A 17,957-nucleotide genomic window follows, 5' to 3' on the forward strand; every position below is an offset into this window, starting at 1 on the left:
GATGGTAAAGATGGAAAAAACCAGCAGATGCCTTTCTCTTCCTTTGCTGCATCTAAGTGGTCATTCTCCCTTGCATCTTAGCAGTCCTGGTTTTCACAATATAGGATTATGCTTTGCTGTTGCAAGTTTGGGCACTGTTGTTGAAATAGCTAAATTAGAAAATCTGTTGATTGTTTTTGTTTCTGGAGTGCCATTCTACCTTAGATGAAAATTAGACTTAAACAGTTTTGATTGCCATGGACTGCTCCAGAAATGTGACAAACAATTAAAAATGAAGAATTTAAATTACAATGAACACTTAATTTTTGTCAGCGGCAGATGTCAGTAATTTTAGACTTATGACATTGGAATTTGCCACTGGGTAATTAATTTTATCATAGGTCACTGGTACTTGCTCTTTCTATTTCTCTCAGTAGTTTTCCTGACTGTAAATATCTAACTGTATATGTATTAATTGGTGCATATGACCAAGAACTATTGTAGTCTCAGCAACAGAGTAGGGAGTTGGGTTTTTTTATTTACTGTTTGGAGAGTGGGTTTGTGAGCTAAAAAATATTTTCTATACTGTCTATTTACAGAATTCTTGAAGTGAATCAGAATCAAAAGCAGGTGGAACAGGATATTAAAGTTGCCATATTTACACTGATGGTAGAAATAAATAAAAAGGGAAAAGCTCTGCTGCATCAGTTGGAGGTAATTTCATTTCTATCATAAACAAAAATGTCAGCCTTAATATTTTTTGTGTGGATTCACAATGAAATAAAATCCATTTCTCACATTAGCCACTTCTGCATGTCCTATTGCAATTCCAAAGTGGAGAGATGTCCTTCACAAGGATTTGAACAAGTGGGGTTTTGGTGGAGGAGGATTTGAGGGGTTGTTGGTTTTTTGTTTGTAATTATTATCTGTGTTCTCTGCTTTGTGGATCAGGGCTGTCTGTGAGCTCAGTTTCTTCCTCCATGCTTTTGTAAGTCATAATTCTATGCATCATGCATGAAAAGTCTTTCCATCAGAATTTTTCATAAATTCAGCAATCCAATAGCAAATAAAAGAGAAGGATTCTAGAATGGATACCTGGAAAAATATTACCTCCAATTGTGTTTTTATAAGTGTGTGTGTATAGAGAGGCATATATATATGAAAATGTGTCATAAGATAAAATGGGAATCTGCACAGAAAGTCCTAATATCTTGAATAAATGTATACTGACTTATCTGTCTGAAAGCTGTGGTCAGGGGTGCTTTTTAGTAGAGCAAAGTAAAATCACTTAATCATTGTGAATTACAAATCTGAAGCTAATGCCTGTCAACTGTTGAACCCTTTGACTGGAACTGCTTTTCTACTTGCAGACTCTGGCAAAAGAGCACCGGATGAAACTTCTGCATCAACAACAGGAAGTGGCAGGTCTCTCTAAACAGCTGGAACATGTCATGAATTTTTCCAAATGGGCAGTTTCCAGTGGGAGCAGCACAGCACTGCTGTACAGCAAGCGCTTGGTAAGGTTAGGAAGACAGCTCTGCAGTTATTTGGAGACTATAGATAAGCACGTGCACACTTGTCAGTAACACTAGAGAATTAAGACCTTTTAATGACTTCCTACTAGTTGGAATATTTGTATATAATTTTTCATTATTTTCTCTTAAACATAAATACAGAATGTTTCTAATAATTTAGTTCTCTGGTCATGATTCTCTCCTGTTACACTATCATAGAATTGTAGATTTGCAGAAGTAGGCACAACTTTTCTCTGCAGTCATAACCATGGAGCTATGAGACACTGGGAAAATTGCTGTGTCCCCTATGTCATCATGGAGGTTCTTTTCAGTACGTGCTGCAGCCTGAGTTCAGAGAAAGACAAAACTTATATATCGTAGAGTGTGATATCCAACATTTTAATGCAAAAATTGATACATTGCTTTGTCAGACAAGTCTTCCATTAAAAACCTTAAAAAATTGATAAAAATGAAGCTGAGGCTTTTGCTTCTCCATGTAAATAGTTATGAAGCTAAATATTTCAGTGCTGTAATGGTATTTAAGATCTGAGTGCATGTGGTCTTACTAAGCTGACTGGTCGTGATGAACAGAAAGCCTAAAAAGCTTGAAATAAAAAAAGCAAAAAGCTGATTGTGATGTGTCCAGAGGTTACAAGGTTGTACCAGCCTGATGACAGAAATTAGTGACAATGCTGAGCAAAGATGCTAGATCCTTTTTTTTTTTCCAATTTCTATAACTGGATCACAAAGTTTTTTCATTATTTTCTCATTGCTTAGTTGGCATCCTACTGGGGAAGTTTGTGGGGGGTTTTCTGCTTTGTTTTGGGCTTGTTCTTTTTGGTGGTGGGGGTTTTTTTTATATACCCATTAAAATGCTGCAGGCTATAGCAGATAGTGGAATATTACTGGGTTTTATTAACTTCAAGTAGTTAAATTAATTTCATCTGCTTTATACTGCCTCAGCAAGTAATATTTTTTAATTTAGTGGAAAAAAGGGTATCAAACTGAGTCATGTTGTTTATAGTTTGTTAGTATTGCACAAAGACTTCTGCTATATGAGTAAGAAAGCCAGTTATGTTGCAGGCATCTTAATCTTACAAACATTATGCAGTTGACAGAAATGACCATCTAGCCCATAAAGCCTCAGCAAATGAGGCTTTTTCAAAAGTATTTTTCAAAAGAACAGATGAGCTTTAGGCTCCTGATTTTTGCTGAGACTTGGTGTTATTTAGGAGCTGAGCAGCTAACCTGTTTGTGGACATCTGGAGGAATATATGGAGCTGATAGAATTGTAACACTTATAAAGAAAATTACAGCTTGGGGGAATAACGCTTAAGAGTTAACAGGATAACAATTATTCAGCTGAAGCAATATATCTTAGGTCATTTTGTAAAGGGAGATAGGCTACAGACAGTTCCTGATAAGGCCAAGGATGTCCTGCCTGAAGCGTCTTACAGCTCCTGAGAACAAGAAGAACGTTGCGGCAAATTGGTAGAAACCAGCTTTGTGGTTTGGAGAAACACCAAGGGTCCAGGGAGCATGTGCAAGCAACAAAGGTGAAGAGCTTAGTAGGGAAAAGGACTCCCCGAGTCCCTGGCCCACAACCACCAGGAGACACTGCACAGGCGCGACCGGACTTCTTGGAAAAAGACCGCTTTTTCGAGGAAAGGCTATGAATATGCATATGTTTTTGCATAGTAATGACTGTGCAACACTTTATAAAAGCTAAGACAAGCTACCACAGGAGGCGTGCACAATTTCGGAGGAAAGATCCCCTGTGCGCCAGCACGCTGAATGAGCGTACCTACTTTACAGCCTTACAGGTTGTGGAGTCTTCTTTCCGCAAGTCAGAGCAAGCTATGACAAGAACTGTGTGCAACAAATATTGGTGACAGGACAAAAGACTAGAATATCTATAGTGTAGTGTACTTGATTCTTGTAGTGTATGCAGAAATCCTAGGAAATCTATATTCAAAATAGTGGTGCACTTAAAATGTTCCATGATCATTAAAAAAAACTTAAGTCCTGGTATATGTTTTTTATGTCTGGTCTAAACCAGACCTGCCTAAAATTGAAAGAACAGACTTGTAAACTTGAAGCTCTTACAAAATTCCTATGAAAAAGATAACTAGGATAATTCTAAACAGGTAAGGTGATTTTGCCAAGTATATCTCTTGAGATTTTCCAGGAAATAATCTATTATTCAAGAAGAATAACTCTTGAACTTTTAATTTTTGTTTTCTGTATCTGCCGATGTTACTCTAAAATTAGCATCCGTGTTAGATATTTCTAGTGAAACAACTGCGAGAAAATATTTTCTTTCTTGGAACTAGATAAATACTGAGCATTTAATAGAGTATTCTGCTTGTGTAGTGTCATCATAGTCCAGTCCTTTGGAACCAAGGTGTTTGAAGAGTCTAAAAATATTTGTGAATCTGAGAGTTTTCAAAGACAAAACTTATAAAATCTATTCTTTGACTCTCTAAAGAAAATATAAATTTATGACAAAGGGAAATTCTCTGTGATGATACTTCTTGCCAAAAGAATGGAATACTTTTCTTTGAAATAAAACCGAATGGGCTAATACAGGTTTGGGGCAAAAAAAACCCCAACAATATTTACATGCATCTGTACTTCACTTACAAGTAGTTCACGTCATTGAATGTCATGACCAAGTTTGTGGAAGGATATGCATTTCAACAGGGAAGAACAATTAATTTCTTTTAGTCTGTAATTGATTGCTTTTAAAAATTACTTTAGGAATAAGGAAAATATGTTATAAATACCTCTTTTATTTGTAACTTGGACAAATTTCTGTATCTTTCACCAAAATTCTCTAGGGTCTTGTTCAGAGATTCTTTTTTGTTGTTTTTTGGGGGGGGAGGGATTGGGGGTTTTTTGGGCTTCAATATTCGGTTGGTTGGTTGGTTTTTTTAAGACTTTTTATGCTGTTAGGATTCATGGCTCTGTTTTGTTTCTGTTCTAGATTACATATCGACTACGATATCTTCTCCGAGCAAGGTGTGATGCTTCACCAGCGACTAACAATACCATCCAGTTTCACTGTGATCCTAGTTTCTGGGCTCAAAATATTTTCAATCTAGGTATGATAAAGTTTTATTAGCCCTCTGGCATCTTGATCCTATTTTGAAAGCAGCTTTCTTTTTGTGAAGATAAATAGCCTCTGCACTATTAATTTCCTGGTTTGCTTGGTTAGATTTATTTCCTTACCTGTAGAAGACATATAAAGTGCATTGTATGGGAAAAAGTATTATTTATGAATACTTATGATAAAGCATTAACAAACTTAGCGTGCTTGAATGTTTCACGTGATGGTGAATATAGCAGCTTTCAGTTTCCTGGGCAACACACCTGCTTTCTGGCTTTGGAAACTAGAAACACAATCTATAACACTACTTCGCATCCTGAGGAAGGATTCTAGAAGTCAGCCTCATTCTGCATCTTCCAGCCCTTTCTTCTACTTCAATTCCATCTTCCCAAGCTGAAACCCATAGCAGCAGTGTAATATGGGGTGTTCATGAACCCCCATTTGTTCCCTTGGCATGCTTGAACAATAAGCCTTGGAGAACTGAGATGAATAAAAGGGGAGAAGGCCAAAGGAAAACAAAAGAACAGGGAAGGGAGCACTTTTTGACAGTTATTTGTCTCTTAGATTGCCTTTCCTGAAGTTGTGGCATGGAATACAGATGAAAGCATGTTTTTCAACAGAGTTGCAAATGTACTTCATCTTCATTATCCTAAGAGATTTTGTTCTAGTCTCCAAACTGGTCTTTACATTCTTTTCTTACAGCTGTAAGTTGCTAGGGTTTTATGATATGGCTGAATCCCAGAACCTCAAAGCTATGCAGGTAACTTGATTTTGTGTTTGCCTGAAAGCTTGAGTTTACTGAAGATATGCATCCTAGGAACTCATCAGCTTAGGAACAGGAATTAAAGCTTAGAGGTCTTTTCTAAAATTTTGACTGCTTTCTTTCGCTTTCCACTGTTAGCTTGATGGGCATTTTTTATTTTTCCTGTCACGTGCAGAATGCTTTGCTAGGTACCAATGGGACCTTTTCTACCTTTCATCAGAAAGTGTAGTCAGCTCTGCAAATGTACAGAGATGTGCAAATGGATTTTTCTCTACAAAGGCAGAGAAAGAAAATGTTAAGGCAGTGCTTTAAGGCGAACAAGGTCCTTGCCCCACACACCAGGACATTGGGTGGTAGCAGGGAAATTCGCCAGGTTCCTTCTTTGTAAATAATTTTCTTTGGGAAAGGAGTTGAAAGTGAACCTCTTGTTTCCAGAAACAAACTGTCAAGCTGTGTGGCGATAACTGGGAGCTGCTGCTAAACTGAGATGATGTTTGTTAAGAGGAAGATGCTAGATAGAAATGGCGCCTGTATAGATCAGCATAGGAGTTCTTGTAACAGTTTGTGTATTTAAGTGATAGATAAAACCGGATCACGTTTATAAATCTGGTTTTCAGAAATAACAACCTTTAGGCTGTTACATTTATGATCAGACGTTCAATTTCTGTAGATAATCCAGATTTAAGAACCACTGAAAGAAAAATAAAATAGTCTTAAGTAAAGAAACAAGATACTCTGGGAATGGCTTGAATTCTAGTCACGCTGCATGTTGCTGACAGTGTGATAGCATCTGTACACTAATAGGATAACTCTTACAGCTTTCAGAATGTGTTTAAGAAAATAAAATACAACATTTGAAGTGTTTTAATTCCACAAATTTTATGATAACTTGTGGTTTTCTAGAATAATGGAAGGGAGTAATTCTCTGTACTATCTTTAGGTAAGTAGCTTTATACCACAAAAGTTTATTCCAGAAAGACTTTTGAAGGTGTAATTAGACTTGGAGAGAACAGAATAAAAATACAGTGTAAGTCTGACAGTTTATTGTAGTACAGTCAATGCCATTCTCTGTCAAGGTAATTCCATTTCTAGAGAAAGAAAATAGATCTATTTTGACTGTAGTCAGATAGCTCATACAACCATATATGGGAAATGGTATTCATCTGCATTTTTCTCTGCTCACTTCATGAGAAACATTGACTAGACCTGTTACATGCTTAATAAAGGGTATTAGGCAATAGATTGGTTTTCCGTTTTGTTTAGCATATTTAGTACTTATGTTAATGACTGATGTGGTAGAGTCATAATTAAAATGTTTGCAACACCAAAATTACCAAGCGTCAGTATGAAAATAGTGTTGCTGATGTTAGCTTTCTGCCCTGCTCTGTACTACAGTATTTTGGCTGGCCTAGACTCCTGCGTCTGTGTCTAGATAGGGGACAGGAATGATGCTACTTGTCTAGCTTCTCAGCTCTTGGGGTGAAAATGAGGAATATAAAATGGAAGAAGTTTTCTCCTCCAGATAATCTACCCCAAAACGATCCAGGCTAGACTGCACAGGATCCACAGAGACTGATGGATATGAGGAGAGAAAGGGCAGAGTGTTTTTTCAGGTTCTGTTGTAGCAGGGATTTTCAAACTGTCATGTAATTTACCCACCTCATGAGGTGAACTCTCCTGGGACACAGCCCTAAATCTCTGAGAGAGAAGGGAGTATGAGATGTCCCTGATTTTATTGAAAAGCTGTTGTGCAACCTTCTTCAGATCATTGGAATTTTTTAACTCTTGGTCTTGGACCATAACTTTTCCTGCTTTGGTCTGTTTTAAACAAAGAAAGTGTATCTGTCTTTTGCTATACAAACAGTGTGTTATTCCCTTGAATCAAATCAAACTCTCTTCTAGTTGGAATTCAACTTTCTTGGGTGAGGTAGCCAGAATTTTACATGAGAGTTTCATGTAATCACACTATGTATCTCTTCAGATAAAATCTCTCACCTGGCATAGTGTCTAAAAGTTACTTGTCTAGTCAAATTTCCTTCTAAGACAGTGGAGAGAGGTGAAACATCACCTGGAGGTGTCCATCACATCCTAAAATTGGTGTGTAGCAACTGAGAGTATCATTTGAATATTCTTTGATGTTGGCTCAGAGGCCAGAAAGGATTGCGATTCCTTTAAGCATTATGATACAGTTAAATCTCTTTAGCAGATGATTGGATCAGGTTGCTTTTTCTCATTGAAACTTTGCTCCCTTGCTCTTTTGGAGAGCCCAGGACAACTTCCTAGTAGAATCCACTGTACAGAGGAGGCTGCAGCACAAGGCAGTTTGCAGGTTTTTCCTTTTCTGTGTTATAAAATACAAACATTTTATTGCATGGAAACAAATAAAATAAATTGAGTCCTCTGTCCATTCTTTACATTACTATAATGAATTATGATCTTGTGGTATAAAATGAACTAATTGTTTCTGCTAGCTGGAAAATTTTGCTATAAATTTCATTTATGTTTTTAAACCAGGTTCTTTGGTAATTGAAGATAAAGAAACTCCACCACACATGCCCAAGAACCCTGTTGTGGAAACAAACTTACAGCCACCAGGCAGCTTACCTTCAAACCAGCTGTCTAAGTTCCCAACGCAGATAAGCTTAGCTCAGCTCAGACTCCAGCACATGCAGCAACAGGTCATGGCTCAGAGACAGCAAGCTCAACGCAGAGCAGGTCCAGTAGCTTTACCAAATCCAAGAATGCCAGGAGCCATGCAACAACCTCCTACTTCTCATCAGGTAAGTTATGACTATTTCCAGAGAAGACTCTCCTTTTTTTCTTTTTCTGTGGCACTGAAGGAGGAATTAAAGAAACGTAAGAAAAAAGAAAGAAATTATGTCTAGATACATAACTTCAGATAGCTTCATCTTTAGCACGTGGCTATGTAAATGGGCTAGGGAATGTTTTCTTTACTGAGAATTGAATGAGCATTTTAAACTTGTCTGGCAGAACGTGTGGTAGCACTCAGCCTATTTTTATTCTGAAAATAGAAATCCAACCATATATAGTGCTGAGCTACATATTTTGTATTTTGTCAAATGATTAAGAAGCAAATCTGTCATTAATTTTTTTCCGGGGCTTTTTTTTTTTTTTGCATAAAACTATGGTTCTCCCATATAAAAGTTGGAAATACTTTCACTGGTTCTTGTGATGTATCTGAGTTTATTACATAAGACTAATTAAAATCTATCTACTAGGTTTTGTTTTTAACATTGAAAATTAATATGTTGTGTGATCATTCAGATAAATGGTGTGGTACTATTTGTTTACATGTAATTTGTTAAGAGTTTCAGAAAGTTTGAAAGGACCACTCAGTAAAACGTTCTGGAACATTGGATAGATATCAGCTAACTTACAGAATTGGTCATTTGTTTGTTTTCATGCAGGCACCTCCGCGTTTGATTCACTTTCAGAATCATAGCCCCAAGTCCAATGGTTCAGCTCATCCTGCACAACAGATGAGATTTCCCCAAAATCAGAACGTACCAAGGCAAGCAATAAAGCCCAGCCCATTGCAAATGGCATTCTTGGCACAGCAAGCTATAAAGCAGGTAGAGTTTCTTTCCCTTTTCACTCACCATGTAGAAATAAAACATCAAATGTGGTTTATATAATCTTACTTTTATATTATGTTTCTAGAGTGCTTTTTAATTTGAACAGAAACTGCATTTTTCTCTATTACAAGATACCCACAGTTTTCTTAATGAGATGACTGTCAAGTTTCTTTCATTTTGACAGTTCTAAGCAGCTGAAGCGTTACAGAAGTGAGCCTCTGTGTGTGCTGTGTGGGTGTTTCATTCTCTTGCTTGCTATTACTGTGATTTCTGGTTGCTTATGCAAAACCTAACATGACCATGGTCTGCAAACTACAATCAGTGAGTAGACAGAATAGAAAATCCCACTATTTAGCTTAATGTTAGTGACTTCATTAGGAACCAGGTAAAAGCTATAGCTGCCACCATTCTCAGCGTATGCCAAATCTGAACTCTTACAGATGTAGAGAGAAAAGAAAGTCCACAATTTTGGGACCTCTGCTGAGTGAGACTGATCAATACTCAGTTAATCAGCAGTTGAACTGGGGCAGAAACAAACATTTCAGATGTTTTCTGGGTGTTCAGGAATGCAAATCTTTATTAAAAAGCATATTAACACAAGTCGTTAGGTGTATGGAAGGAAAGAGAAAATTATGTCACCAGAGGTGAGCAGGGAAGAATCAAAAGAATATGATCTGTGACCTGAGAAGTAGAGTAATACTGTTCATGTTTGCAGTGCTTATGATACCAGAGAACTAATTCCAACTAAATCGAAGAAAGCTGTACAGTATCTAAGAGAACCTGTGGTAACAAAACCTGTCACTTTCATTCTGCACCTCTGGAAAGAAGATTGGCATGTCCATATGCCTTTCTGTTAAGTATTTTCATTATCTAGTAATGTGTTTCCAAAACTAGAAACCAGTAAATAGAATGGCTGACTAAAAAGGAATTGAGCAGAGTCAGATTTTGCCTACTGTTGCCATGAAATTCCATTAAAGTCATTGAAAACGGCATATGTCTAAATGACAAAGAAATATAGTCTGACTTGACTGTGCACTTCATATCATGGTGTGAAATGTATATATGGGCGGAGATCCAGTCAGCATTCCAAATTCTTAATCACTTTAAGTTGTTAAAGGAAGCGCAACATCAAATACTTGATGCCGTCCAAGTGACACTATAGCTGTTTACTTAATAAAGCACTGGAGCAGTTGTGCATTCCACCTATTATCTGTAATGCTTTTATTTCACTGAAACTGTTAAATTTCTCCCACATCAGTGTCAAGGCAGCATGAAATATTAATAGATACTTAACATTGAGATATAGCTTTGAATTTAAGAATTCACATTCATTTCTTCTATTCATAGTTTTCAACTACTTGTCATCTTCTATTATCTTGTAAGATAGGTTCTTGAAATTGGATAACTTCAGAGTAAATCAGGATTTTATGTTTGAATTCAGCTTACTGGACTAAGCTGCTTGTTTAAGTGCTGAGTTAGAACCAGTATATGCAGCAGATGTGATCTGTTGAAAAAATAATGCTGAAATGTGGATTATCATATTTTCTTTTTAGTGGCAGATCGGTAGCGGACAAACTTCGACTGCCCTTTCAACTGCAAGCAGCACAACATCCACTCCCTCCAGCCCCACAGTCACTAGTGCTGCAGGGTGTGATGGGAAGACATACGGTCCCCCTGTGATAGATCTGAGCTCTCCAGTGGGTAGCTCCTACAATTTACCATCTCTTCCTGATGTAAGTATAAAATAAGGGCAATGTTTTACGGGTTCTGTTTTGAAGTAAGTCTCAGTGTTTGTGAAAAGTAGAAACCTTTTAGACTGAAATTCTTGCTCTGTTTGTTAAAATGAGAGAGTTCCAGAAAACAACATTGCAGGGCTGTGTACATGTTGCTAGTGATATTCAGAACTGTTTTGGGAGACAGCTGTTAGGACAACTAAGAAAAATAACATTGCAGGTTGTAATTGTAATTGGACTTGTTTATTTGGATGCTGCATATTTTTCCCCCACCCCCATCAGGATACTATCAAAAAATGTGTTAGTTTAGCTTTTGTTTACCAGTGTCCTAGATAGTACTGGTTTGCTGATGGTATTTCTGGTAAACTTTTAACACTTTTTAAAATGTGTTTTTAACTCATTGAAAGTACTAGCTTAGGGTAGGTATTAATTGTTGGTATACTGGATATATTCCTTATATCTTTTCCTTTTGGTACTTCTTTTCTTCATATATCCTCTAACATGCCTGTGAGCCGGTGACAGAAGGAGCATCATAAGGTCATCTCTTCTTAAGCTTCTAAACTTAATCTTTTATAGTTTCTTCTGATTGGTACATGTTTGTCAGAGGTCCACATCAGAGCTGTTGAGATTTAGCCAGTTGCATTTATTCTCTTAAATAACTGCCGACCCTATTTTTGTGGTCTAAGGTTCATAGATACCTGAAATGTCATGGTTTTCTAGTCACAATTTGCTGTTTACTTCGTTTCTTCCACACATCTTCTGTTCTTATCAATAAAGTCAGATAAAAGTGTTCTGATTTTTAAGTAGAATACATAGACTACAGAATCACAGTATCTGTCAGGTTTAAAAGGTGAACTATACAACACAATCATAAAACTACTGAGTCTGTGAGACATTTTACTGATTTTTGTGCACAGTATAATTATGAACTCTTCTACTTGTACCTGGTTAAGTTTCTGCTGTTAAGATACATGGCCCAAATCACTGTAAATATACTGACCTAGCAGAGGTTTCTGCATCCACTTTGGGTAAGTCTAGCTTATAAATAGAAATTTCATTGGTGAATGCAGTTGGTACCAGTGGATTTGTGAGATGTCCAGGTAATTGAGAAAACTGATACCGAGGTGACCTATTTTCTTATCAAACATTATCTTACATATGGCAAAAAAAACAAATATTTTGAAAGGTCATCTTTCTATCAAACCAGAATATGTAATTTTTGCAGAAAGTTAGAACGGTAAATTGGGAGCCCAATCTGGCCTAGGCTGTGGGTAGCAAGAACAAGTGTTGGTTTGCTGTTTGCATTTTGAGTCAATATGCATGACCTCTGCCCAGAAGGTATGTGGGACAGATGGAATTGAACATCCCTTGAGGTTCTTCCAGTCCTGTTAAACACTAGTGAATTATATGGGTAGTTTGTGTATTGCATATTATCTTTTTAGAGGATATAATATGAGCATGTCAAAAGAAGGTGTGGAGATAAAAGTTGATCTTGTACTTCCACGTGTGAAAGCTGCCTGTCTGACGTAAGCCTTCTCTGTAGCTGATGGAGGAAAATTGGATCAGAATCATCTGATCTTAAAATGAAGCACTCTCTGGATTTGGCCATTTCTTTTCTTTTTAGAGAAAGGAAGATGGCTTGGTTTAAAGTGACCTCAATTTCTGGATGGGTAAAATTAGGTGAAATGCATTTTGGTCTTCACTTTCAAATTAACAGTATGACAGAAGAATGGAGTGGTTTGTTGTTGTTGGGGGTTTTTTGAGGGGTTTTGTTGTGGGTTTGTTTTTTCCACCCTCCTAACACTAACTGCTTCCCCTTTCTTCCCCACCTTTAGATTGATTGCTCAGGAAATATCACGCTGGATAACGTTGTAAGGAAGGATGGCACTGCAGAGCAGAATCAGCCAAAACCCCCTTCAAACAGAACTGTGCAGTCACCAAATTCATCGGTACCATCACCAGGCCTCTCAGGTGTCTGGAATGTGGTGCAATTTTCTGTTTAAGTGGTGTAGTAGAAAAATCTGAAATGGCAATGTTAACACTGATATGAAAATTAGTTACTTCTATTTGATATCAAAGATAAGAAATACGAAGATGAAGGCAAATTTGTAGAAGCCCTATTAGGAGGTAAAGTTGAGACAATATTTTAGCATAGTGAGCATAATAAGTGGCCAGATCTTAAAAGCATGGAGGGAAAGATGTAGTAGATTTTAGCAAATTGCATAGAAGTCCATAGAAGAATGGCACTCTTGGGGTACACCAAATTAAAACCTAGAAGCTTTGGTAAGAGATGGTTTGAAAAAGCAGGATAGGATGTAACAGGAGGCAGTGGCTACAAATGGTGACTTTGAAAGTTCAATTTGGGTGTTAAAAAAATTTTATTTACTGGAAGGTTAGTGCTGCAGTGACACAAGTTGACCAGAGAAGTTATTGTTATGGGTAGCTGAATGTGGTGGACTTGAAGGACCCAGGGGATTCCTGTCACCATGCCCGGTGGCAATCACCAGCTGATCCTTATTCCCATTTTCTGATCCAACCTGTAGTGAGCCTATGTGAGCATGAATTCCCAGTAAGCACTTGTGCAGCATTTGTGCAGTCACTCACATGGCATTCATGTGCTTGGGCAGATTAGCTGAGAAAGGTGGGTAACACATTTGCAGACAGCACAGACAGTGGCCTACCTTGTTTTCTGAGGACCAATGCTCAGCAAAAATGTCCTTTCCAAGTCTCCTGGCTCTGTGGTCCCCTCATATCTTTGGTCTCTCTCATATCTGGCCCCCAGACCTCTTCCAACTTGCTAGCTTGTGTGGCTTAAAGTTTCCTAGGAGATCTTCCTAGGGAGATTAATGCCAGGTTCAACAGGGCTTTGAGCAACCTGGTCTAGTGGGAGGTGTCCCTGCCTGTGGCAAGGGGGTTGGACCAGATGATCTTTAAGGTCCCTTCCAACCTCAGTCATTTTGTTATTCTATGATTCTATCACCTGAGACATCTGCTAGAATTTATTAAGGTAAGACACTTCAGTGATCAAGTAGAGGGCTCAGCCAGGCAAAGGTAGTGACCCATCAGCCTGCTTACATGCAGTGGGCCCCTTTTTAGTCCTTTCCTTCCCTCTATTATCTCATGCTTCTCATCCTATCTTGACTTTGTATTAAATGAGACATGGGTTACATAAATGACACTGCAGGAGAAAATTTCCCCCAGACCTGTGTACTTCTCTGAATCATATCTCAAACTTGGCACAAACCTGTGTTTTGTTCTAATCTGATTCTTCAATTCTAGGAGGAGTCAGCTTGACAAACGTACACCCTCCAGTTCGTTCACCCAGTGCCTCCAGTGTTGGGAGCAGAGAGAGGTAAGGAAAGAGAAGAAAGTGTGACTTCCACCTCTGTAGAACATGCCCCAGTCTCTTCTCTCATTAATGCATTTGAAAGTTGGTTTGTCTCACCTTCTCTGTTAACAGACCAGGCCTGATGGGTATTACAGCACTCTTTGCATTCTAGAAGTCGTAATTTCATTTGTAATGTATTAATAGCACATCTGAAAACATGTTAAATCTGTAAATGATGGCTAAGTTTGCATTATTAAAAGAATGCCAATTATAAATTAGGTTTTAAATTCGGAAAAGTCAACTAAAGGAAAAAGTTGCATATTGAGAGTCCTCGTGAAACTATAAATTACTTCAGATTTAAGGAACTGATGTTACAGAGAGTTAAGAATTTTCTCCCATAATACAGTTAGTTAAGTGAGCACTAGATAACTACTGAGAGTCTACACAAATGTTTTTATCCCTTAGTGATGGAATATTAATGAACAAATAGCTTTACACAGTGTTGTTTGAAGAGTGCAGATCCATTAATGTGTTCCAATAAATAGCATACATCTGACATGAGATTAATTTTTCATGCAGAGAAAAATCAGATGGCATTCATTCTACTTGAACTAGAAGTGCAGATGCTTTTTAATATAGAATACCTTTTACTCTCTTCCATTTACATGGTAAACTGTGCAAAGGACTCTTATGAGCTGTTTAAATGTTTGTCTGAAGAGTCTTTTACTTGCTTTTTAAAAATGTGATTCTATCAGCTGCCCCTTGAATTCATGTTTTTAATTTAGAATTCATTATTATTTAAAAAAATAAGAAGCTGGTATTTTTGAGTTTAGTTGTCCATTCTCATCCTATTATTACTAAACACAGGGAAAAAAGTCAGATCTAGTTCTAAAAGTAGGGCCCCAGTTTTGATAGAGCTGCAAAGCTGTAAGAAACTATTCCAAGATAATGTAATTATGTTTTATCTGGCTTATTCACTTGTGTGGTTTACAATGATCAGTTCAGCTCTGGGGAAGCACAGGCCTTCCCCAGAATAACAGCTGCATCTCCTTCGAAGTGGGATAATGTTCAGTAGAAGTGCTTTTTGTGTATAATCTAAAAGAAACTGAGATTATTTGCAAATACTGCGCTAACGGGAAGTAAAACCATGAGTAATTTTCTAGTTTTGTAACTGTGCCATTAAAATTTTCCCTTTTTGTAATGCCTTTCCAATGTACATGAAAGGAAATCAACTTGTATTTTATAAAAGTAATACTGTAGTGCTCAGGAAGGTATCAGTGTACAAAATGTGTCCAGTTCTGAATCTTAATTTCAATTTTTTCCTACCTCTTTCTGTCACTTACAGTTCTAGCTCCTCCAGCAGGCCACCAGGAGCTGATTCTACGCACAAAGTCCCAGTTGTTATGTTGGAACCAATCAGAATTAAACAGGAGTCAAATGCATCAAATGAGAACTTTGATTTCCCAGTTGTTATAGTGAAGCAAGAAACGGAGGAGGAACCCCGGCCTCGGAATGTAATATTAAGTTATAAAGATCTCCTTTCTCTTTGGTGGAGGGTATTTTGCATTAATAAGGGAATAAAATAATTGACTAATGTTGTGTTGGGGCCTTTTTCAGGGGAAAACTAAAAAGCTAAATAAAAGGAAAAAGTGAAATTCAAAATCAAATTAGCTCTACTACCAATTCAATTTATAAACAAGTGTGATCAGACTGCTTTTAACCACTGAAAACCTGGGGAATCAGGAAATAGTTTGCAATCATCAAATTTACATGTGGTGCTGGGAAGTATTTCTAATCATAGTGCAGTAACATACATGAATAACACTGTTAGACTTTGGGGACATGAAAGATAAGGTTTTTTATAAGTGGAGCAGTAAATAGCCTTTCATAGCTAATTTCTTCTGTTTAGTTGCCTGATGCTATAGTACGATAGTAATCTTTGCGTGTGTGTTGCAAGTTGTATGGTTGTTTACATATAAATTTGTTATTCTTGTCAGTTATTTGTTGTTAGAGTCATGTAAAGTCACATCAATATTATAATCTGCGTTCCTTTGTTTCGTTTTACAGGCCACCTTTTCAAGAAGCATACTTACTTCACTGCTGTTAGATAATAATCATAATTCCACTTCTGATGAAGCTGTCTTGAGAACAGATGCGCCAGACAGCACAGATGATCAACCAGGGGTACTGCAGGAGAACACATCCAGTGGGAAGACAGCATGGATGGGCCCCTCCCATGCTGGTGAGGGCAGAAAAGAGGACGATCCCAATGAAGATTGGTGTGCAGTATGCCAAAACGGAGGGGAGCTCCTTTGCTGTGAGAAGTGTCCCAAAGTATTCCATCTTTCTTGTCATGTTCCTACACTGATGAGCTTTCCAAGGTAATTGTGACCCTTTCAATTCCATCTAAACTTGCATAAAAAGACATAAGCTTTCTGTTGTGAAACCCAGTACAAGTTACAGCCTCGAAAGAAGCAGTTTCTTTTTTGAATTCTTGAATCCAGAAGTTCTATTAATTGGTAAAAATTGGAATTTGCATTGAAACTCCCATTTAACTTTACAGATTTGCAGCCACAATAATAAAACTCTTCAATTATTCGGCAGTTAAGCAAGATCACTTACATCCAGGGCATCTGTTATTAAAATTGGGCCACAGAATTACCAGTTTGTCATAAAATGTTTTAAGGGCAACAAAAATATTTAAATTACTTTAGTAACAATAATAAACTTAAGGAAACAGCTAAGCTAATATAGTATTACATATATTATTTACTATAGTGCTAAGCGTGGCTACACTCCAAACATAGCGACTGACATCTTCTAGTGACATCTTGTTCAGTGTTGAAACAAGCAGTAGGCTTTCTTGATTGGCTGTCGCAAAACAACTGCTCAGTTTCTTGAGTTTCAAAGTACAGTCTTAAATAGGTTATTGTTATAAGCATTACTGGCATTTGCTTCTGGAATTAGTGTTTTTGATTAAAATAAATGGCATTTTGCAATGTTCCAACTTGAAAATGCTGTGCAATAAGCTGATTAGTATTAAAGGGTGCAGACATCTGTTATAACATGTTGATTGTTTAATGCTTTTATAAATATTAGGTTTTCTTATTAAATATCAGCATAGTTTGCTAGTGTATAACATTTGGATAGCTACTTAGTTTAGTACATTGATCATATCTGCTACTCTGAACAAGTGTATTTCAGCAAACGTATCTACTTTCTTAAATGTCACTAGAAATGACACATAAAATGTTTCTTTTGCCTCTTAAAACTCCAGATTACAGTTCGTGTTGGTTTTGGTTGTTTGGTTGTTGTTTTTTTTTTTTAGTAAAACAATGCTATGTTACAGCTTTGTGCCATAAGCAAAACCCAGTAAAGTTACAGTAGGCACTTAAGTTAATTAACACGCCTTTCTGACAAGAAAAAACTAATCTTTAAGCAGGTAGATAACTGTGGCTTTGTTTCTACTAAAATCAAAGCTTCAAGAATAAGCCTTTACAATTTCTCTTTTTTACTGGATCATCGTGTGGAAACTGAGATGGCGATGTCCAGGGGCAAGGGAGCGAAAACGAACTTTTCTGACAAGTGTTCAGATCTGTAAAGGAGCATGCTAATGCAAATGCACTGTGTTTCTGGACTTCAGAACACTGCTTAATTTATCCCCTGGCTTCATATGTATCAGGTTTTTGTTCTCATCTTGTGGCTTTGGGTTTTGTTTTTTTTTTTTTTGCAGCTGTAACAGTCTGCTTAACAAACTTTTGTCTCGTAGAATTGGTTCCTTCAAACACACAAAATTATTCCTTTATTATTATGTCAGCAGTGTCAAAGTCTTTCATGATTGCTTTTTGTTCTTGCTTCAGGTGGATAGAACAATTTCCCCTATAGATTCACAAGGTCACTGCATCTTTTCTTCCTTTGCCCCAACCCACCCAACC

The 17,957-nt window shown here is 37.2% G+C and overlaps 1 protein-coding gene across 1 annotated transcript in view; it reads left to right on the top strand.

Annotated features, from left to right (window-relative positions):
- Positions 1-17,957, top strand: part of TRIM24 (tripartite motif containing 24) — a gene marked incomplete at its 5' end in the record, with an annotated part of 35,347 nt that overhangs the window by 11,747 nt on the left and 5,643 nt on the right. The window contains 10 exons of the mRNA XM_010186766.1: positions 579-693; positions 1,350-1,496; positions 4,480-4,597; positions 7,880-8,145; positions 8,794-8,958; positions 10,515-10,694; positions 12,530-12,665; positions 13,974-14,046; positions 15,368-15,536; positions 16,090-16,403. Of these exons, the coding sequence (XP_010185068.1) occupies positions 579-693; positions 1,350-1,496; positions 4,480-4,597; positions 7,880-8,145; positions 8,794-8,958; positions 10,515-10,694; positions 12,530-12,665; positions 13,974-14,046; positions 15,368-15,536; positions 16,090-16,403 (1,683 nt within the window). The remainder of the gene's footprint in view (positions 1-578; positions 694-1,349; positions 1,497-4,479; positions 4,598-7,879; positions 8,146-8,793; positions 8,959-10,514; positions 10,695-12,529; positions 12,666-13,973; positions 14,047-15,367; positions 15,537-16,089; positions 16,404-17,957) is intronic.

Source organism: Mesitornis unicolor, unplaced genomic scaffold (assembly GCF_000695765.1).
Source record: "Mesitornis unicolor isolate BGI_N332 unplaced genomic scaffold, ASM69576v1 scaffold5276, whole genome shotgun sequence".
Classification (NCBI taxonomy): Eukaryota; Metazoa; Chordata; class Aves; order Mesitornithiformes; family Mesitornithidae; genus Mesitornis; species Mesitornis unicolor.